Below are 17,021 nucleotides of genomic sequence, written 5' to 3'. Positions count from 1 at the left end.
ACAGACTGATCAGAAAAGTCAAACTGTTTAAATCTTTGGTGGTACAAACCTCCAGATTATAGAATCAACACAAATAGAGAACTTTCACCCAGTTTTTTTTGCTTTGGAGCAAATAAACAAATCACAGATGTGACCAAAAAAAAAAAAGTTCAATAGCTGAACATTTTGGCTTCATAAAACACCCCCACTTTGACGCACGCAAAATCAGAGGACATGTCACAATTAAAACCTTCGGAGTCGTTTCATGCAGATACACGTCAAAAGTCACATGACCAAATAGGCGGTCCTCCCATTAAATTCCTCACAGTTTTCAGTTTCAGTTTGAAACCAGGTTTTAAATTTTGTTGATACACCCAGTAAATTCTGAATAATGATTAATAATTTTCACTTTTTTTTTTTTTCCATAAATTTTTATGTTAATCTGTGCAGTGCTGCTCCATGCGATCGCTTCGGCCAGCACGCATGCACGCGCAAACAGATCGGTACAATTACAATCTCAAGCAAAACCATGATTTTCCCTTTGGCTTTGGTGGAAAAGAAAACCAAGCCATTTTGTGGAAAACGCACAGATAATGTGTGGCTGTGTGGAGCACCGTAGCCGCTCCTTGCAATCATTTCGGCTAGCATGCGCGCAAAAACGGATGTTTTCTCACTCAGTCTTTTCTCTGATCGGTACAATTACAATCTCAAACAAAACCATGACTTTCCCTTTGGCCTTGCTTATGCCTTTCCCAACAAGTGCCTGTGCTTTTTCACCAAATGAATAAATACAATCTTCACATACCCACGTATTGGGATGCGGACGCGCACTGCCTTCGTCTGCGCGTGAATGTCTGTCTGACTCTTTTAACACCTGGATGGTGCAAAAAAAAAAAAAGGTCTTGCCCTTTTCATTGGTGGAAACGTATGATGTCAAAACCCACCGACCCCACGTGGTTACAGATGTCACTCAGGGGAAAGAAAGCCCCCAAGGGCCCAGCGCTGCCTCTGGTGGACAACAGGAGGAAGCGTAAGGCCTGTTAATGTTCAACACTGGACCTTTTGATAGACTGGAATTGTTTTTCTGAGTGGCATAAATATAATTTGTGTGGCATCTGATTGTTTTCTAAATAGCTGTAAAAAAAAAAAAAAACACCTGAAGCAGTCCCTGCATTTAATGCAAATAGTTGCATATAACTTTGTTTATATATAAATTTCTACATGTTTTTGAAATTTACAATTCATATATGCATTCTAAGTTATAAATATAATGCAGTGCTAAAATACCCTTAGTCATATGAGCACTGTGTTCTTTATAATTTGCAGTTGTTTAATTAATTATTAAGATCCTGTTGTCTTACGTACAATTTATACATGTTCAATAAATCCCCTCTATCAGTCCGTCAGTCAATCAGAAACAATATGTACATTTTAATGGCATCTGCAGGAGGCCTTGTGTGTGCGTCTACATGAGTTTTTGACAAGAGTGAAAGTTGTGGTCTGTAAGGTGTGTCCATGACTGTACATGACAAGTTTAGCGACAGTACAGATTGAGACAGCATTACATGTCATCAACATATAAAAGCGTTTTCAGTTTTAGAAGTGTTTATTTTTTGCTATCTTTTACATAATATATGATGACAAAGAGGATATATTTACACACAAACGAAAGAGCTTTGCAGCTGCCTACCAGCCTGTGACATCATCATGCTAATGTCTGCAAAATAAGTTCAGAGGTGTTATTAGGTTCCAAAAACAGCGTTTTCAGTTTTAGAAGTGTTTATTTCTCGATAACGTTTACATAATATATGAGACATGCATATAAACACAAAGAAAAGCGGTTTTGAAGAGACCAGCCACTGATGTCATGGTGCAGCTCTACTCTGATTGGCTGTCATCCCCCGCCACTCAAAAACAAAGCAGAACAGATTCAAACAGAATGTGACTTTTTAACCTCTTAAAATATGTCAAGGTTAGCCATCTTTGAACTTGTTCAAGGTCTGTGATCCCAAGAATATTCCTTGTGAATTTGAAAACTGTGGCGGTAATAGAACTGGACTTAGGCTGTACACGGACGGATGCCAGGTCTTCGCAATGCCCGATGGACATATGTTGGCCTTGGGTAAAAATGGTTTGTTACACGTTTGTGATTTTCACAGTAAAAAAAAAAAAACTTTTTCCTATTCGGATTTTAGTGTGCGTGCGTGCATGTGAAATTGGGTTTCCTGTTTTAATGCAGTATGTCAGAATGAAAGAAAAACTGCAAAGTTACACAGGTGAGGTTGTGCTGAAAAAAATGACACCAAACAAGGCAAAGTCAACAGTTTTCATAAAAAAAAAAAAAAAGAAGATAAAACCAAGAGTAGTCAAAAACAGCCAAATATACCCAAGACTCCAGAGGGTTTTCAAATGGCTCCACAGCTCCCCTGGATTTAAACAGTCATTTTCACACGTGATCCCACTTTTAACTTTGTGTTCCTCCGTTTATTTCTGAAAAATCACTCTTTTGTGAGCTGGCTTTTGCCTAAATGCTCCTTTGGAGCGTGATGAGTCACTGCCTCAGTGCGCACACACAGCGGAGTTCATGTGATCCATTAACAAGATATTAAATCAACCATAGACATACCTTAACAGCTAGGAACTGTTTTATCAAGCTATAAAAAACATTAAAAATAGTTACCTTAAGCTTTTCAAAATACATTCCACATGGAGCAGGAAAGAGGGGGAAAAAAAGCATCCAGATGAAACAGTTCTCTGTGATTCCAGAAGCAATTAGAGGTGTTTTCAGCATCCAAGGTTTGGCAGAAAATGATTAATCCGCTAGAAAAATTATTTTATATACAGCACACAGAGCAGGTGGAATTGTGTGCACAAGAGGGCAGCTGCTCCAAAAATAGCCTCTCAGGTCCTGTGTAGCTGCCAGGTGCACAGATAACAGGCTTTTAGCAGACTCGTAAGCACCACGCACATGCCTCTAAGTCGTCATAGTAACTCGTAGACAAACTGTTGTTGCTAAATTTTGAACATCTTGAAATTAGCGCCACGCTCAGAGATGAGTCTCGTTTACTGAAGATAATGCCTATCGGAGCCACTATTCTCCCACGATAGTTGAAGAAACCCTCTCGTAGCAAAGAAAACATGCTGCGTGGCTAGGGATGGGTATCGAGAACCAGTTCCTTTCGGGTATCGTTAAGAAATGATTCGATCCACCGACATCAATAACCTTTTTGCTTAACGATTCCTTATCGGTCCTTCAGAGTGGCTGTTGTTTTTGGGGGTGTTTGTCAGGAAAATGATCATTTCTCTACATTGATAACAGACCCTGCAGCGGGTCTGTAATCAACTTTTCTGCGGTGTGACTTTGCTTTGAACCTTTTTTGCTTCATTGATTCATTGTTTTATTTCGCTTTATCTTAATTGTCCCCCGCTAAAACCCTAAAGAGCATATGTCTGTGAGGAATATTTACGTTTTTTATGTTAAACTGACCTGTTATGGTCTTCTGAAACAGTTGATGTATTTTATAACTTAAAAACATGACCGATTCTAACGCGTTAGCATGTCTATGGCATTGTCAATGTTAAAGTTAGCATTAAGCTGTTGCAGCTGTCAGCAAGTTTGTGTGCATTTGTTTTCTGTATAAGTGTTTGTCATAAAAAAGTCAAATGTATTACAAATTGGAATTTTTTATTTATTTATTTTGTTTATATATTAATAATAGCAACAACAATAATAGTAACAATAACTAATAATGCTACAATACAATTTTAGAGAGACAAAAAGAACCTGATTAAAAACGCAACAAAAAATATAAAACCAACTAACAGTGAACATAAATAAATATAGAAATAAGTGTTTCCTGTGAACACTAAGTGACTCTTACACCTCCATTTCATCCCTGTCTTGTTTAAGTTTAATGACAATTTGTTTTGGTCAAACCATATTTTCAATTTGGTAATTTCTTCAGTGATTTCCTCCAGAACTGCCAAGCTAGAAAACTGCTGCATCCTAGTAAGAGCAGAATACTACTGAAATTAATTTTTTGTTGTTTTTTTGTTTGTTTTTTTTCCTCTCACTAAAATGGATGCTGCTCTCACTGCAGTTTATTTTCTGGAATAGTCCCAGATTGCATTTCAGAGTTTCTACAACCCCTGGCAAAAATTATGGAATCACCGGCCTCGGAGGATGTTCATTCAGTTGTTTAATTTTGTAGAAAAAAAGCAGATCACAGACTGCCACAATCTTTTTTTCTTGATTTCTTATAGTGTTTCTTAAAGCCAGAAAGTTGCCATTTGAAATGACTTTAGTTTTGTGTCATGTCTGTGATCTGCTTTTTTTCTACAAAATTAAACAACTGAATGAACATCCTCCGAGGCCGGTGATTCCATAATTTTTGCCAGGGGTTGTAGAATTCAAACATTTTCGTGTGTGTGTGTTGGGGGGGGTTGTTTTTCACCACTTTCATCCCTGAATATGTGAAATCGTGAGTCACTTTTGTGCGGATTAAAGTCACTAACTGGGACTCCTGTCTTGTTGTGAGAAAGAAACGAGAATCGTCCTCCGTTCTGTTCACACAGCTCCAAACGTTTCGCGGCTCATTGCCGAGTCAAGTTAGAACGATAGAGTCCAGCTGGAATTAATAACTTCAAAGCAAAATGCCATTTTGTTTGTTTTTTATTTATCAAGGATAGAGATCAAGGATACAGTGACCAATTTCATATTTATTTACTTTAAGACTCAATGAAATACATAGAAACCCTGTAAAGCCTACTTTTAGTACAAAATTCACAAGAGGTATCAATAAGGAATCGGATCGATAAGCAGAATCGATAATGGCATCAATATCAATTAAAATCTTATCAATACCCATCCCTATGCGTGGCTCATTATTCATCCTTCATTATTCGGTGGGACCCAGGCTTAACTGTAGGTGCGTCTTTAGCCACTGTAACTTGTAAGCATTGGGCCAGAATTTTGACCTTGGTCTGTTACCTTGACTTCTGACAGATTTTGTTCTCTCACACGCACCCAATAATTTGCATTGTTGGACTCGTTCTGGTGTTTGTTTTAGAAATGCAAATAGAAAATAAGTCAGTGCTTATCTTCACTGGCTTTATTGGTTTGAGTTATGTTCCACAAAGCCAAAATGATTAGCTACAGGAACAGAAATGTTCTGAAGTCTGATTTGTTTAAGAATAAAAATGTCCGATATAGGCCCTGAGGCTCATTGGTGCTGGTGGTTATCCCCGGATTCCTCTGTGTGAAGCAAATACAAGTCTGTCTCTTCTTGAATGGGATACCAGTTGCTTCCCTGGCCAAGGCTGGTAATGGCAGATTGCTCAGGGACAGACAGGTAGCGTGGTCTGGAATCAAACCCAGGTCTACATATTGATAACCCAACTCTAGTCCACTGAGCTAACTGCTTCTTATTTGCCAAGGACAAAAAAAAAGCGGGGGGGGGGGGGGTGTTGCTTGAACATGCTCTATATGCTGATCCCATAAATTTTCTCAGCTTGTAGAGTTTTTCTTGTTTCAGCACACCTTCTGAGATGTTCTTATGTCTGCTTAGTGCAAGTTTAAGAGTGTAAAATTGAGATTTTCAGGTTGATGTGTGTGTGTCCCCCACCCCCGCTGTGTTCAGGCTGTCGTCTGAAGCTACTGGTCTTGCAGCCAACTGACGAGGAGACCCTATCAGCGCCTAATATATCCCCCACACCCATACATACTTTTTACCAAGAGGTTCCTTATTGAATTTAATGCAAAAACCAAGTACTATAAACTCACTGTTTTCTCCTCTGCTTTGGTTAGATGCCTACTTAATTGTAATTATCATCACCACGTTGGTATTTTATTTATTTATTTGTTTAAATTCTCTTTGCATATAGTTTTTACAGATTTCCTTCTGTTGTATTTTCCTCTTATTTTACTGTATATCTGTATGAATTTCTTGATTGTAGGTCAAACATTGCAGAAAAATCTGAAGCGGCATAATGATTTTTATCAGATTTTTCTTAAAAAATGTAAAAAATAAAGAAAAAAAATGATAATAGGTGGACTGTTCTTTCCCTTCCAATTAAATATCTATTTATTTTTATTTAATACTATACAACACCTTGTAAAATATAATACATTGACGTTTGCCATCTTGCATCTGAAGTTGTATTTCCTTAACCAAGCATTGTGGGTTTAGGTGGGTGTGCTTGATCTGCAGAGAATTCATTTTATTCTGAGGGTAATTTATCTCTGAAGTGGGGCAGCTTGTTAAGGAGACATTTAGGCTAAATACGTTTTGCCTCTAATTTGCTGATTAATTGTTTGTGGCATTCCTCTGTTTCCATCTCTCTTTTTTTTCTCTCTCTCTCTCTCTCTTGATCAGGACTTTTGAGACTTGTGTATTGGATTCTGTTTGGGTGGGTAGGGCTGTGGTCACCAGGAGAGAGACTAAATCAGAGGAAGATACTTGTTTTGTTTTTTTCTCTGAAATGACTTATGACCATAGAAATGATGATGATAACATTGAAATGTTTGTTTTAAATAGAGAAAATTATTTTTTTTAGCTGGAAAACGCTGCAAAGGGCAAAACTCAAAGACTGAGATTGGTCTTTGAGTATATTATGTGGTATTAAGATGAACTAGAAGGAGAATTATTTAACACTAGTTTCCTGCTCTCCTTTTTGCCTGGGTCAGATTTAATTTTTTATTCTTTGCAGGATGAAGAACTTCACGTTTTTGTGCACGTTTTCAAACTATTGTAGATCTGGGTGCATTTACATTGTTAAAGATTGAAATGCAGAAATAAAAAAAAGATAAATGCTGATGACACGCTTGTTTTTTTTTTAATGTAAATGCAGTTGACAAGATAACTCTGTTAAAGGTTTAAGTTCACTTTTTACAGCTCTTGTCATATTGATTAATTACTGACAAACCTCTGAGTGGTTTCCTCACCTTTTAATGACTCCTTAATTATCAATAAATGTTATGTATAAAAAAAAATGTTGGGGAAATTGATCACTGAGTGACCCGGATCACTGACCAAGGAATTACAAAAATCCACAACCCGCTCAATAACACCGACAGCCTACTAGTCCCTGATTGTCCTGACTGATACATATATATATATGTGTGTGTGTGTGTGTGTGTGTGTGTGTGTGTATGTATATACACATACACGTGTATGTGTGTATATATATATATATATATATATACGTGCGTGTATGTACCTACGTACGTACGTTTGTGTGTACGTATATGTGTGTGTGTGTGCGCCACATATGTGGCGCACACACACACACCAGTCTAAATGGGGGGAAAAAACAAAATAGGAGTGCTATTCCTGACCAGTGTGTCAAAAGACATACAGGCCAGGGAAACAAAATGAACCATGCCATGAATCTTTTGACTCTTTACTCTAATTGATGTACTTTTTTCTGCGGGAGGGGAGAAGACACAAAATCTGTGCATCCTATTATTGTGCGGGCATAAATTCTCAGTTGCGCAGGTTGGGGAATGGACATGCACATCACGGGTATGGGTGGGAGTATAACACACACTGCAGTTGCACTCAACGTGGAAGTAAACTAAACTCTCGTGTATTGGAGGCTGTTTCTTGGCAACAGCACTCGCGAGTCCGCTTATGCCCGTGAAAATTGTCAGTCAATCAACGCAATACGGCTAATCTAAAAGTCTAGCTGTCTGTGAAATGGAGTTTAGATAGTTGATGTCGGCCAACTAACCTTAGTCAACTAAGAAAGTTTAATAGACTAAAATATTAGACTGCCTTATGAAACCACGCCCTGGACCAAAACTAAAATCCAGGGTTTCAGGGACTTTGTGGACTCCATCAGAAGTATGTCTATGCAGTGAAAGTGTCACATTTTCAGAGATTTGCTTATCTCTTCAGTAACATTATGCCTGTTTTTTTTTTTTTTCCCAGTGTCGTAACTCGTTCCCAGAGTTACGACACTCTGGGAAAAATATTGTCTCACACACATTTATACTTAAAGACAGTCAAAACACAGTGGTCAAAGTGGCAAATTAAAATGTTAATATACCGTATTTGACAGTCGGCGGGCCGAGGGCCAGGCATCAGCCTGCATTATTTATTTTTTATTTTGGAAGAAAATTGGCTAAACATGCACCTTAAATTCTCTGTGTTTTATCTTTTTATTGTGCTTTTCTTGCTTTTAATTTTGATTTTAGATTAATTTGTGCTGTTGTGAATTGTGTGAAGCACCTTGGGGCGACTTTGTCGTGAGTTGGCGCTATATAAATTAATAAATTGAAATTGAATTGAAATGATGCCTGGAAAGACCTCGTGTATTCATGAGATCGCTGCACAGAAGTGTATGGAGATGCTCGTACCTTTTGCAGGAGAATGAAGGTTCAAGACTTTTGGCTTCTGGTGCTTGCTGTCTTGGTGTATGCTTGTGAGATCTGGACTCCTAACTATTGATCTAAGGCCACATCTAGATGCCTTTGAAGCTAGATCTCTTCTAAGGATCCTTTGGTACCACTGGAATGACTTTATGCCAAACAGCTGGTTGGTTAGGGGGACTCAGATGAGGAGTATCATTGTGAGCGAACTTCAGCCACAATATTTTGGCCATGTGGAGTGTTTTTCGGGGCAGGATCTAGTATGCAGGTGCCTCAGTGTTGAGGATGCCAGCAACTGGAAAAGGCCAAGAAAATGCCTATGTTTGATTTATGGCCCAGTCACACGGCACTTAACGAAGGGCAATGAAGCCCTAACAAAACAAGAAATCTGGACTTTTGTTGGTATTGTTTAACCTTCACTCAGCTTCGTTCCTGCAGCGGTCGCTTTTTCAGGATTTTTAAACTGTCAAAATTTGAACGAAGGGCAACGGAAACCTCAATTCGTCCGTATTTAATTTTCCTGTCGTTCTTGACTTTTTTAATCATTTGCTTAGTTTTTGTAACGCTAGCATTTAGTTTGACTTCGTTCGACCAGCTGAATGTTTTCACACAGTGCAGAAGCCGGTTTGAGCGCCGCTGCTGCTGCTGTGTTCATGTACCGTCTAAAATTACAGGGCATACTCGGCCTGTTTGCTTGAAATGTTTTTTAAATTTATTTTTTTATCTGTGTGTGTGTGGGGGGGGGGGGGGGGGGGGGGGGGGGGGTCAGCTTCAATGGGCTCAGGCACGTTATAAAGGCCAGAATTATTTTTTGTGTGGATACAATTATTTTGCCACAAGCAATTGCTGAATTTGAAACAACAAAAATGTGTAATTTGCGGCGGTACTTGAACACAGCGGCAGCAGCAGCTCCTGCGTGCAGTTATTATTTTTTATTAAATATAACTGAGTGTAGGAATGACAATCCAGCCTTTATGTACATATGGCAACAGGTAAATAATTCAAATGATTATATAAAGAGCTGTTCTGGAAGCAGAATTCACGTTGTGGATCAGCTGCAGCTGGTGGAAATAACCGCACATGGAGTCAATGTGCAGCGATCAGACGGACTGATCAATTTACTGCTCTGATATATTCAATCATCTGTATTCTTATATTTATTCCCTGTTTTGACAGTTTTCTGTTATAAATCAATATAGCTTAGTAACATACAGTGATACAGCGGTGATCACAGCACACTTTTTTTTTTTTTTTTTTTTTTTTAAATTGGAGCAAGACGAAGCACCCAGTGTGTTGACAGAGTGTGGATTCTGATGATGGAGGAGATGATCCCTCTTGTTTTGGACGAGGAACCAGAGCAGGTGAGTCTACCAACGTGCGCACAGGTCTCCACAGATTCTGTTTGCAGTTTCTCCAGGTTTCAGGTGCTATGAGCTCCGTCCCAGTGCTGAGTCCTGGAACTGAGATGCAGACACACACTGCTCCAGCTGTGGCTCCAAACGCATTTCGTTTAAAGCGTCGAGATCGTTAGCTTTGGTCTCATTTCATTTCTTTCGTCCATTTTGCGCTCCTGATTCGCAGGCTATTCGGTGCTGAAGCTCTTTCATCCACCTTTCTCAACGAATTGTGACTTTTACTTTTTCCCTTCGTTCAGGAATCGTCATATGCCGTGTGACTGGGCCATTAGCTGCAGTAGATTGCAATTTTGGGGAGGCGTGAAAGCACTAGTTATCTACCTGGGCATTGCCATCTCTGACCCAAGGTAGTCTTGACCTTCATTCATTAATTTTCTGCTGCTTGTCTGGGTTGCAGTGGCAGCAGACCAAGCAGCTCATTCCACACTTCCCTATCCTCAGCTAAGTCCTGTAACTCTTCCCAGGGGATTCTGAGGCATTCCTAAGCTATTTGCGAAATATAATCACACCAACATGTCCTGGGTCATCCCTGGGGCCTCCTTGCAGTTGGACATGTCTAGAAGACCTTCCTAGGGAGACGACCAGGGTACATCCTCACCAGATGCTCGAACCACCTCAGCTGACTCCTTTTGATGCGAAGAAGCAGCAGCTCTACTCAGTCCCTCACGAATAGTTGAGCTTCTAACCCTGTACAGGAGTGTAAGGCCAGATATCCGACAGAGGAATCTCATTTCCAGTGCTTGTATCCGTGACCTTATTCTTTTGGTTATTACTCAAAATTCATGACCATAGGTGAAGATAGTGTAAATCAACTAGTGACAGTCTGGCCTTCTGGCTCAGTGCCTTCACCACAACAGTCTGGTACAGCATCCATAAACATCAGACGCCGCACCAGTCTGTTGATCTCACGCTCCGTCTAATCTCACTTGTGAACAAGATCCTGAGTTAGCTGCTCTCCACTTGGGGCAATACCTCCCCTGACCCAAAGGAGACAATCCACCCTTTTCTGACGTAGGACCATTGTATCAGATTTTGAGGTGCTGATTCTCATCCCAGTCGCTTCGTACTTTGCCTCAAACCTGCTCTGTGTGCATCAGAGGTCACCGCATGATGAAGCCAGCAAAGCCACATCATCCACAAATAGCAGGGGAGCTACTCTGAGGTCACCAAACTGGACGCCCTCCCGTTCCTGACTGTGTCTTCAAATCCCATTCATGAACAGGATTGGTGACAAGGAGCAGCCCTGGTGGAGTCCAACACCCACCGGGAACAGGTCCAATCTTATGCCAAGAATGTTGACAAAAAAGCTCTTTGGTCATGTAGAGACGGAATCACACATTGCAGCAGATCCAGTACCTCATACTCCTGTTGCATCCCCCACAGGACACCTCGAGGATGCGCAGTTCTCTCTACCCCGGACTTTAACACCTCCCCCACTGAAGAAAACCCATATTAAGTATTGTCTTTACATACAGAAATAAGTGTCTTTTGAATTTTAAGAAGTAAAGATTTGCATGTACATGCCATCTTTAAAGCAAAATATTGTCATTAGATGACAATAGTACAACAGTACATTTTATTGTAGGCTAAAATTTGTATTTTTATTGTGATGAACAATTACTACAATAATACAAAAGCTGCCTCCAGGTTAAGAATACTTACCTTTTTATAGTCAGTACATTTTACACATTACTACATTTGGATGAACAATTGATACATTTTCTCGTTAAAATAAAGTTAATACGTTTAATTATATATTCAGTGAATGAAAGTGAAGTGCGATAGGGGGCTCAACTCGACACGCGTAACTGTCGATGCGTGTTACGAGGAGCTAATCTTGACAGAACACCGGTTGAGTGCCTTTTCCAAGTCCACAAAACACATGTAGACTATATTAATTTGGTGATATCGCCAACGAGGTGTCATAAGTGATCATAAAATGCAATAGTGTACCCATTAAAACTACAATTTTAAGGTATGGAAAAAGGTGTTTCTTGAGTTTACTTAGAACTCTACCTCATAAGTGCCCCGTGCTGATGATGGCTGTATACTATTTATCCTTTTAGAAAACTCTCGGGGGGGCTCTTCTGTCATACAGCTGTCAAAGATTAACAGAGCACTTGATTGGTCTAACATTACCAAGCTTGTTTTTTTAATAAAGTGAACTTGTCCTTTAACCTCATACATCACCTTAATGTGTAATCATTTTCTTAAGTGACTCATGCAGCCGTGCGTGCATGCATGTGTGTGGACGGGGGTAGTGTTTAAACGTATGAAATCACATTACCAACACTTTGTGCATGCTTTGAGTCATTGAAAATAGTCATTTATTTCTCATCCACTTGTGATGTAGCAACAGCACAAACTGGAGCTATTACACAGCCTGTCTTTTTAAACAAGCATCACACTTAGAATTTTTTTTAGTTATTTTTTTAACAATACATTATTTATTGTTCATAATATTTCACTTCTGATATAATTCCTATGATACAGGTACAATGTGCAATGCTGTATAAAAACAAAATCTGTCTATTCGAACCAAAGGATACTTACTGTTCTAGTGGAAAGCACCACGTTAGTAGTGCTATGTTCTTTATCCGGCTACTTCTGAAGTAATTTTGAAGGGTTGACTGAATAATTGAGTAAGAAGCGTACCAACATCTTCAACTTGCAGGAGATGTTTGGTTCACACCTAAAGCACCGGTGTCGACTGGGATTAGTAATGTGAGTGCATGTTGGAGAGGACTGGTCGAAACACGTGCACCATCTTTTGTAAATTGTTATTCCAAACTAAAAACTCGAGAGCTTTTTGGGTGAACTCAAGGCCTTCCCCTTACATCTCACATTTTGATAAGTTTAATACAAATCTACACCATATCTTACAGTCAGGTCCAAAGGTATTTGGACAGGGATCTCCTTTTGTGTGTGTGTGTGTGGAAAATGAGGTTGAAATAAAACAAGATGTTCTTTAGTGTAGATGTGTATCTTTAATTCATAAGGTTTAAAAATGACATTAGGAGTTACTGCCATTTGTATAAATCATCCCTCCATTTCCAGAGCACATAACTCTAAATTAAAGGATTTTTTTTTAATACAGACTAGTTAACAGCATGGCACTGTCTGGAGGAGGCAGTTCTGAAAAACCTGAGTGATTGTGCATGAAGATTAGTGAGGGAAGCCACCAAGACACCCAGACAACTCTGAAAGAATTCTAGGCTTTTGTGGGTGAGGATGGAGAAACTGCATAGGACATCTTGAGTAATTTGCATCACCTGTTACACAACTTCACGGTGTAGTGGCAGAGAGGATGTCTTAAAAATGGGTGAAATTTCAGGTAACGTTTGCCAGAAGGCACATAGGAGACTCAAGATTAGAGTTGATGTTTTCTTGTATAAAATCCTTCGTTGTGATCTCCCACCATGATGATGTAACTGGTGGTGCAACAGATTAAAACTACATAGGTTCTCAGTTGCAGCCAGTGATGCCTATAACTCCTCCAAAGTTGCATTGATGGCTTTCCTCACTCGCCTCTTTCTTGCACGGCCACTCCATTTGAGAAGTGCCTACTCTAGACAGGTTTACTGTACAACATCATACTGTTTGTATTTCTTACCGATTGATGTAAATGAAGTCTAAGACTTATTCAGTGAGTTTGAATTGTTCCTGTGTCCATCCCATGATTCGTCTTACAAAAGACTGTCTGTAACAGTGATAATTAATTAGTATTTAATTTATGCAGTTATGCACAGACTCTGAAAATGGAGGGACTGTATGAAAATGACTGAATTCCTAAATGGTACAGTGATATTTGTGTTGAACCCCTTGAATTAAAGCAAAGTCAACACCACAAAAAATATTGTGATTGTTTCATTTCGACTTCAGTGTGGTCATGAAGAAACTGTCACTGTCCAAATACTTATGGACCTGACTATTGAAAACTGGTAGAAGGGTTTTTAAAAAAAAAAACCTCCACTGAGAACCCGAATGAAGCATCATGACTGATGTCTTGGTTAATTTTGTCTTTTTTGCTGGGACTGTTGACATTTAATAACAAAACAAAAGTAATACTTTCAGGTTTAAAAAAGTGTAAACTTTCACAAAATATAAAACAGACACATCCGAGGCATAAATTATAAACATGTAGTCATGCATTTTGTTCATAGGGCTGCATACTATTTAGATTTTACATATTATCTTACAAATAAAATAAAATTTGATATTTCTTACACATTATGGAATGAATATTTACATTATTATTGGTTAGTATTTAATGCATTAGTGTATCGAGTGTAAGGATTTTTCCCCGAGTGAGGGTTAGAGTGTTTAAAGGACAACAAGTGTTATCTTGTGCGTGCATGTGCATCTGTATAAAGGTTTTTCGCTGAACTGAAGCAGCGGCAAAGGTTACCATGGTAACTGCTTAAAAAAAAAAAAAACCCTAAACTTAAAAGATTTATCCAATGTCACAAGCTGCCAAAAGATCTGACATCAGATTACGACAAATGTCCTGTGTCACCTGGTTTGCCAGCCAACAAATCATGTGACAGCTTGCCAGATTGTTGTCTGAGTGGTGCGCTCGGTGCGTTCCTTCGTGGCAACTGCACAGGTTGGTGATGCTCGTGATGGTTGTTCGCTAAAGGGTGGCTCAATGTCTTTGATTGATCTATGGAAGGCCTGTAGAGGGCGCCTGTGGTGACCCCTGGTAAACCGGCAGTTGAGGTGGTGGTACCCATGCACCAGCGCTGGGGGGGCGGCTGGGCTCTCCGCTGCCAGACTGATCCAACTCGGCGCTGTCGCAGTCAGAATCATCACACAGGGCCCGACTCTGAAAACCAGGCAGCAAAAGAGGGAAAGACATCACGTCCAACCACCAACAGGCACAAACCGTGTTTGGAAAAATGACAGTGGAAACAGTTGACTCCATTCATTATACACTACAACATTTCTGTATTATAAATATTTTTTTTTTTTTTTTTTTTTTGATTGATCTTGAGAAATATTCATTCATTTTATATATTCATATGCAAAATGGTTTTGTGCAATAATGATCTTCGTGCAATAAAGTCAACTTAGAGATGTCAACTCAGGTGAAATAGTTTTATAATGCAACTGTTTATTCTCACTCCATCATTTATTCTTTTATATTTGTTTATATTTTCTATCTCTTAAACTGTGTATATGCTCTAAGCACCAGAGGAAGAGCATGCGCTCAATTTCATTGCACATATACAATGACAACACATCTATCTTATTTATTGCAGGTCTAGGTCGTAGTTACCAAAGTAAAAAGAAAATGCTTGAAACATTTAGTTTATATGTAATGAGGCCAGAATGTATAACATTTTGTTGTATGACTTAAAAACAAAATTTAAAAATTAGGCAACACCATACCATAATTAAAAAAAATTATACTGGTTAATCTCAGTGTCTGTCCTTCTGGAAGCTTCTCCTCTCTCCATAGAGGAATGCTGGAGCTCTGACAGAGGGACAGTCAGGTTCTTGGTCGCCTCCCTGACTAAGGCCCTTCTCCCCTGATCGCTCAGTTTAGACGGACAGTCAGCTCTAGGAAGAGTCCTGGTGGATCCAAACGTCTTCGATTTACAGATGATGGAAGTCACTGTGCTGATTGTGACCTTCAAAGCAGCAGAATGTTTCTGTATCCTTCCCCTTGAGACAATCCTGTCTCGGAGGTCTACAGACAATTCATTTGACTTCATGCTTGGTTTGTGCTCTGACATGCACTGTCAACTGTGGGACCTTATATGTAGACAAATCATGTCCAATCAACTGAATTTACCGCAGGTGGACTCCAATTAAGCTGTAGAAACATCTCATGAATGATCAGTGGAAACAGGATGCACCTGAGCTCAATTTTGAGCTTCACGGCAAAGACTGTGAATACTTATGTACATGTGATTTCTTAGGTTTTGTTTTGTTTTTTAATAAATTTGCAAAAAATCTAAAAAAACAAACAAACAACTTTTTCACATTGTCATTATGGGGTATTGTGTGTACAATTCTCAGAACAAAAAAAATCAATTTCATCCAAAAAAAAGTGAAGTGCTGTGAATATTTTCTGGATCTAGTGTATATAGTTTTGTAGTTAAGTATTTAATGGCTGTACAGACCACCTCTGTCAACAATACTGCCTGGCCTGCAGCGCCATCAAATGGCTATTTTTCTTGATGTTGGTCCCAAAATAAAGGACATGCATTGACGGTTATAACATCTGAACTGCATGGATAGATTTACGGAAATAAAAGTGGAACATAATAAGGGATTATTAACTGTACGGGAAAATATCAGACCGAGGTTGTGACAGTATGGACCGAGCGCAGCAAAAAAGCCCCCAAAATAAAAAATAAAAACACAGTTTAGGAGAAGCCAGGTATTCGTATTAATTTGTCTCATTATTTTTGTTCTCCTAAAATTTGAGGGGGGGAACATACTCATATATGAATACTGCTGTAATTCCAGTTTTTTCATGATTTGGATAAAGCACCATGAAATTAAAGCTAAAATCCTGCACTCTGAGCTCATGTTCATGAATTGCTTTCAACATGCAGCCAAAATAACAAAAGCTTTGTCAACATCTGAATACTTATGGAGCTGATTTCAGGAGAATGTCTCAGATGACGACACTAACTGGTATATGATCCAGACGAGTGCCACAGTGCAGCTGCTTTTACCTCATTTGGATTCTGCCCTACGTCCAGCTGGGCTTTGGCCTGGCCCAGGATGCCATCTCTCTCCGACATGCCATCGGACACCTGCGCAGGGTCAGTGTTATCCGCCGGGATCTCTGACCCCTGAGAGAGGAGGTCGTCACTGCGGTCATCCAACCTGTCATCTGTGTTGGTGCTGACCACGTCAGGAGTGCCGCTGTGAGAGTGGTCAGTCGTGTGTCCCTCCTCGCCGTCTGATACTGACAAGTTCTCTGAGCTGAATGTGGACACCGACTGACACTTTGTGATGCTGGTCGGACGTCTGTAAGGATCAAAATGAAATAATCGCAGGATTTTTTGTCATGGATCGTCAGCTTTTCAGCAACACGGAATGAGGGACAGCAACTTACTCACCTTCTCCGTGGTAACTCAACCTCACTGTCAACTTCACCCTCCTCCTCTTCTGATGAAACTCCACGCTTCTGTAGGCAGGAACAATTCACAAGTGACAATGACAAAAATGATAAATGAAACACATTAGAGGGCTGATATAAAAAGTGCATCCAGAAAGTATTCACAGCGCTGCAGTTC

At 39.5% G+C, this 17,021-nt stretch overlaps 2 protein-coding genes and 1 long non-coding RNA gene across 3 annotated transcripts in view; 2 read left to right on the top strand and 1 right to left on the bottom strand.

Moving 5' to 3' along the window:
- The window catches only part of pcbp2 (poly(rC) binding protein 2), a 28,622-nt gene extending 21,828 nt beyond the window's left edge, over window positions 1-6,794 (top strand). Inside the window, 1 exon segment of the mRNA XM_034172860.1 lies at window positions 5,619-6,794. The gene's annotated coding sequence lies outside the window, so the exon portion shown is untranslated.
- Window positions 1-17,021, top strand: part of LOC117512698 — a 589,105-nt gene that overhangs the window by 447,507 nt on the left and 124,577 nt on the right. The gene's annotated exons all lie outside the window — the stretch shown is intronic.
- Window positions 13,640-17,021, bottom strand: part of map3k12 (mitogen-activated protein kinase kinase kinase 12) — a 32,282-nt gene continuing 28,900 nt past the window's right edge. The window contains 3 exon segments of the mRNA XM_034172861.1: window positions 13,640-14,590; window positions 16,455-16,752; window positions 16,845-16,912. Of these exon segments, the coding sequence (XP_034028752.1) occupies window positions 14,429-14,590; window positions 16,455-16,752; window positions 16,845-16,912 (528 nt within the window). The 3' untranslated portion in view covers window positions 13,640-14,428.

The sequence above is a fragment of the Thalassophryne amazonica genome, chromosome 6 (assembly GCF_902500255.1).
Source record: "Thalassophryne amazonica chromosome 6, fThaAma1.1, whole genome shotgun sequence".
Classification (NCBI taxonomy): Eukaryota; Metazoa; Chordata; class Actinopteri; order Batrachoidiformes; family Batrachoididae; genus Thalassophryne; species Thalassophryne amazonica.
Note: the sequence above shows the minus strand (reverse complement) of the source record. Positions and strands in the feature narration are given on the sequence as shown.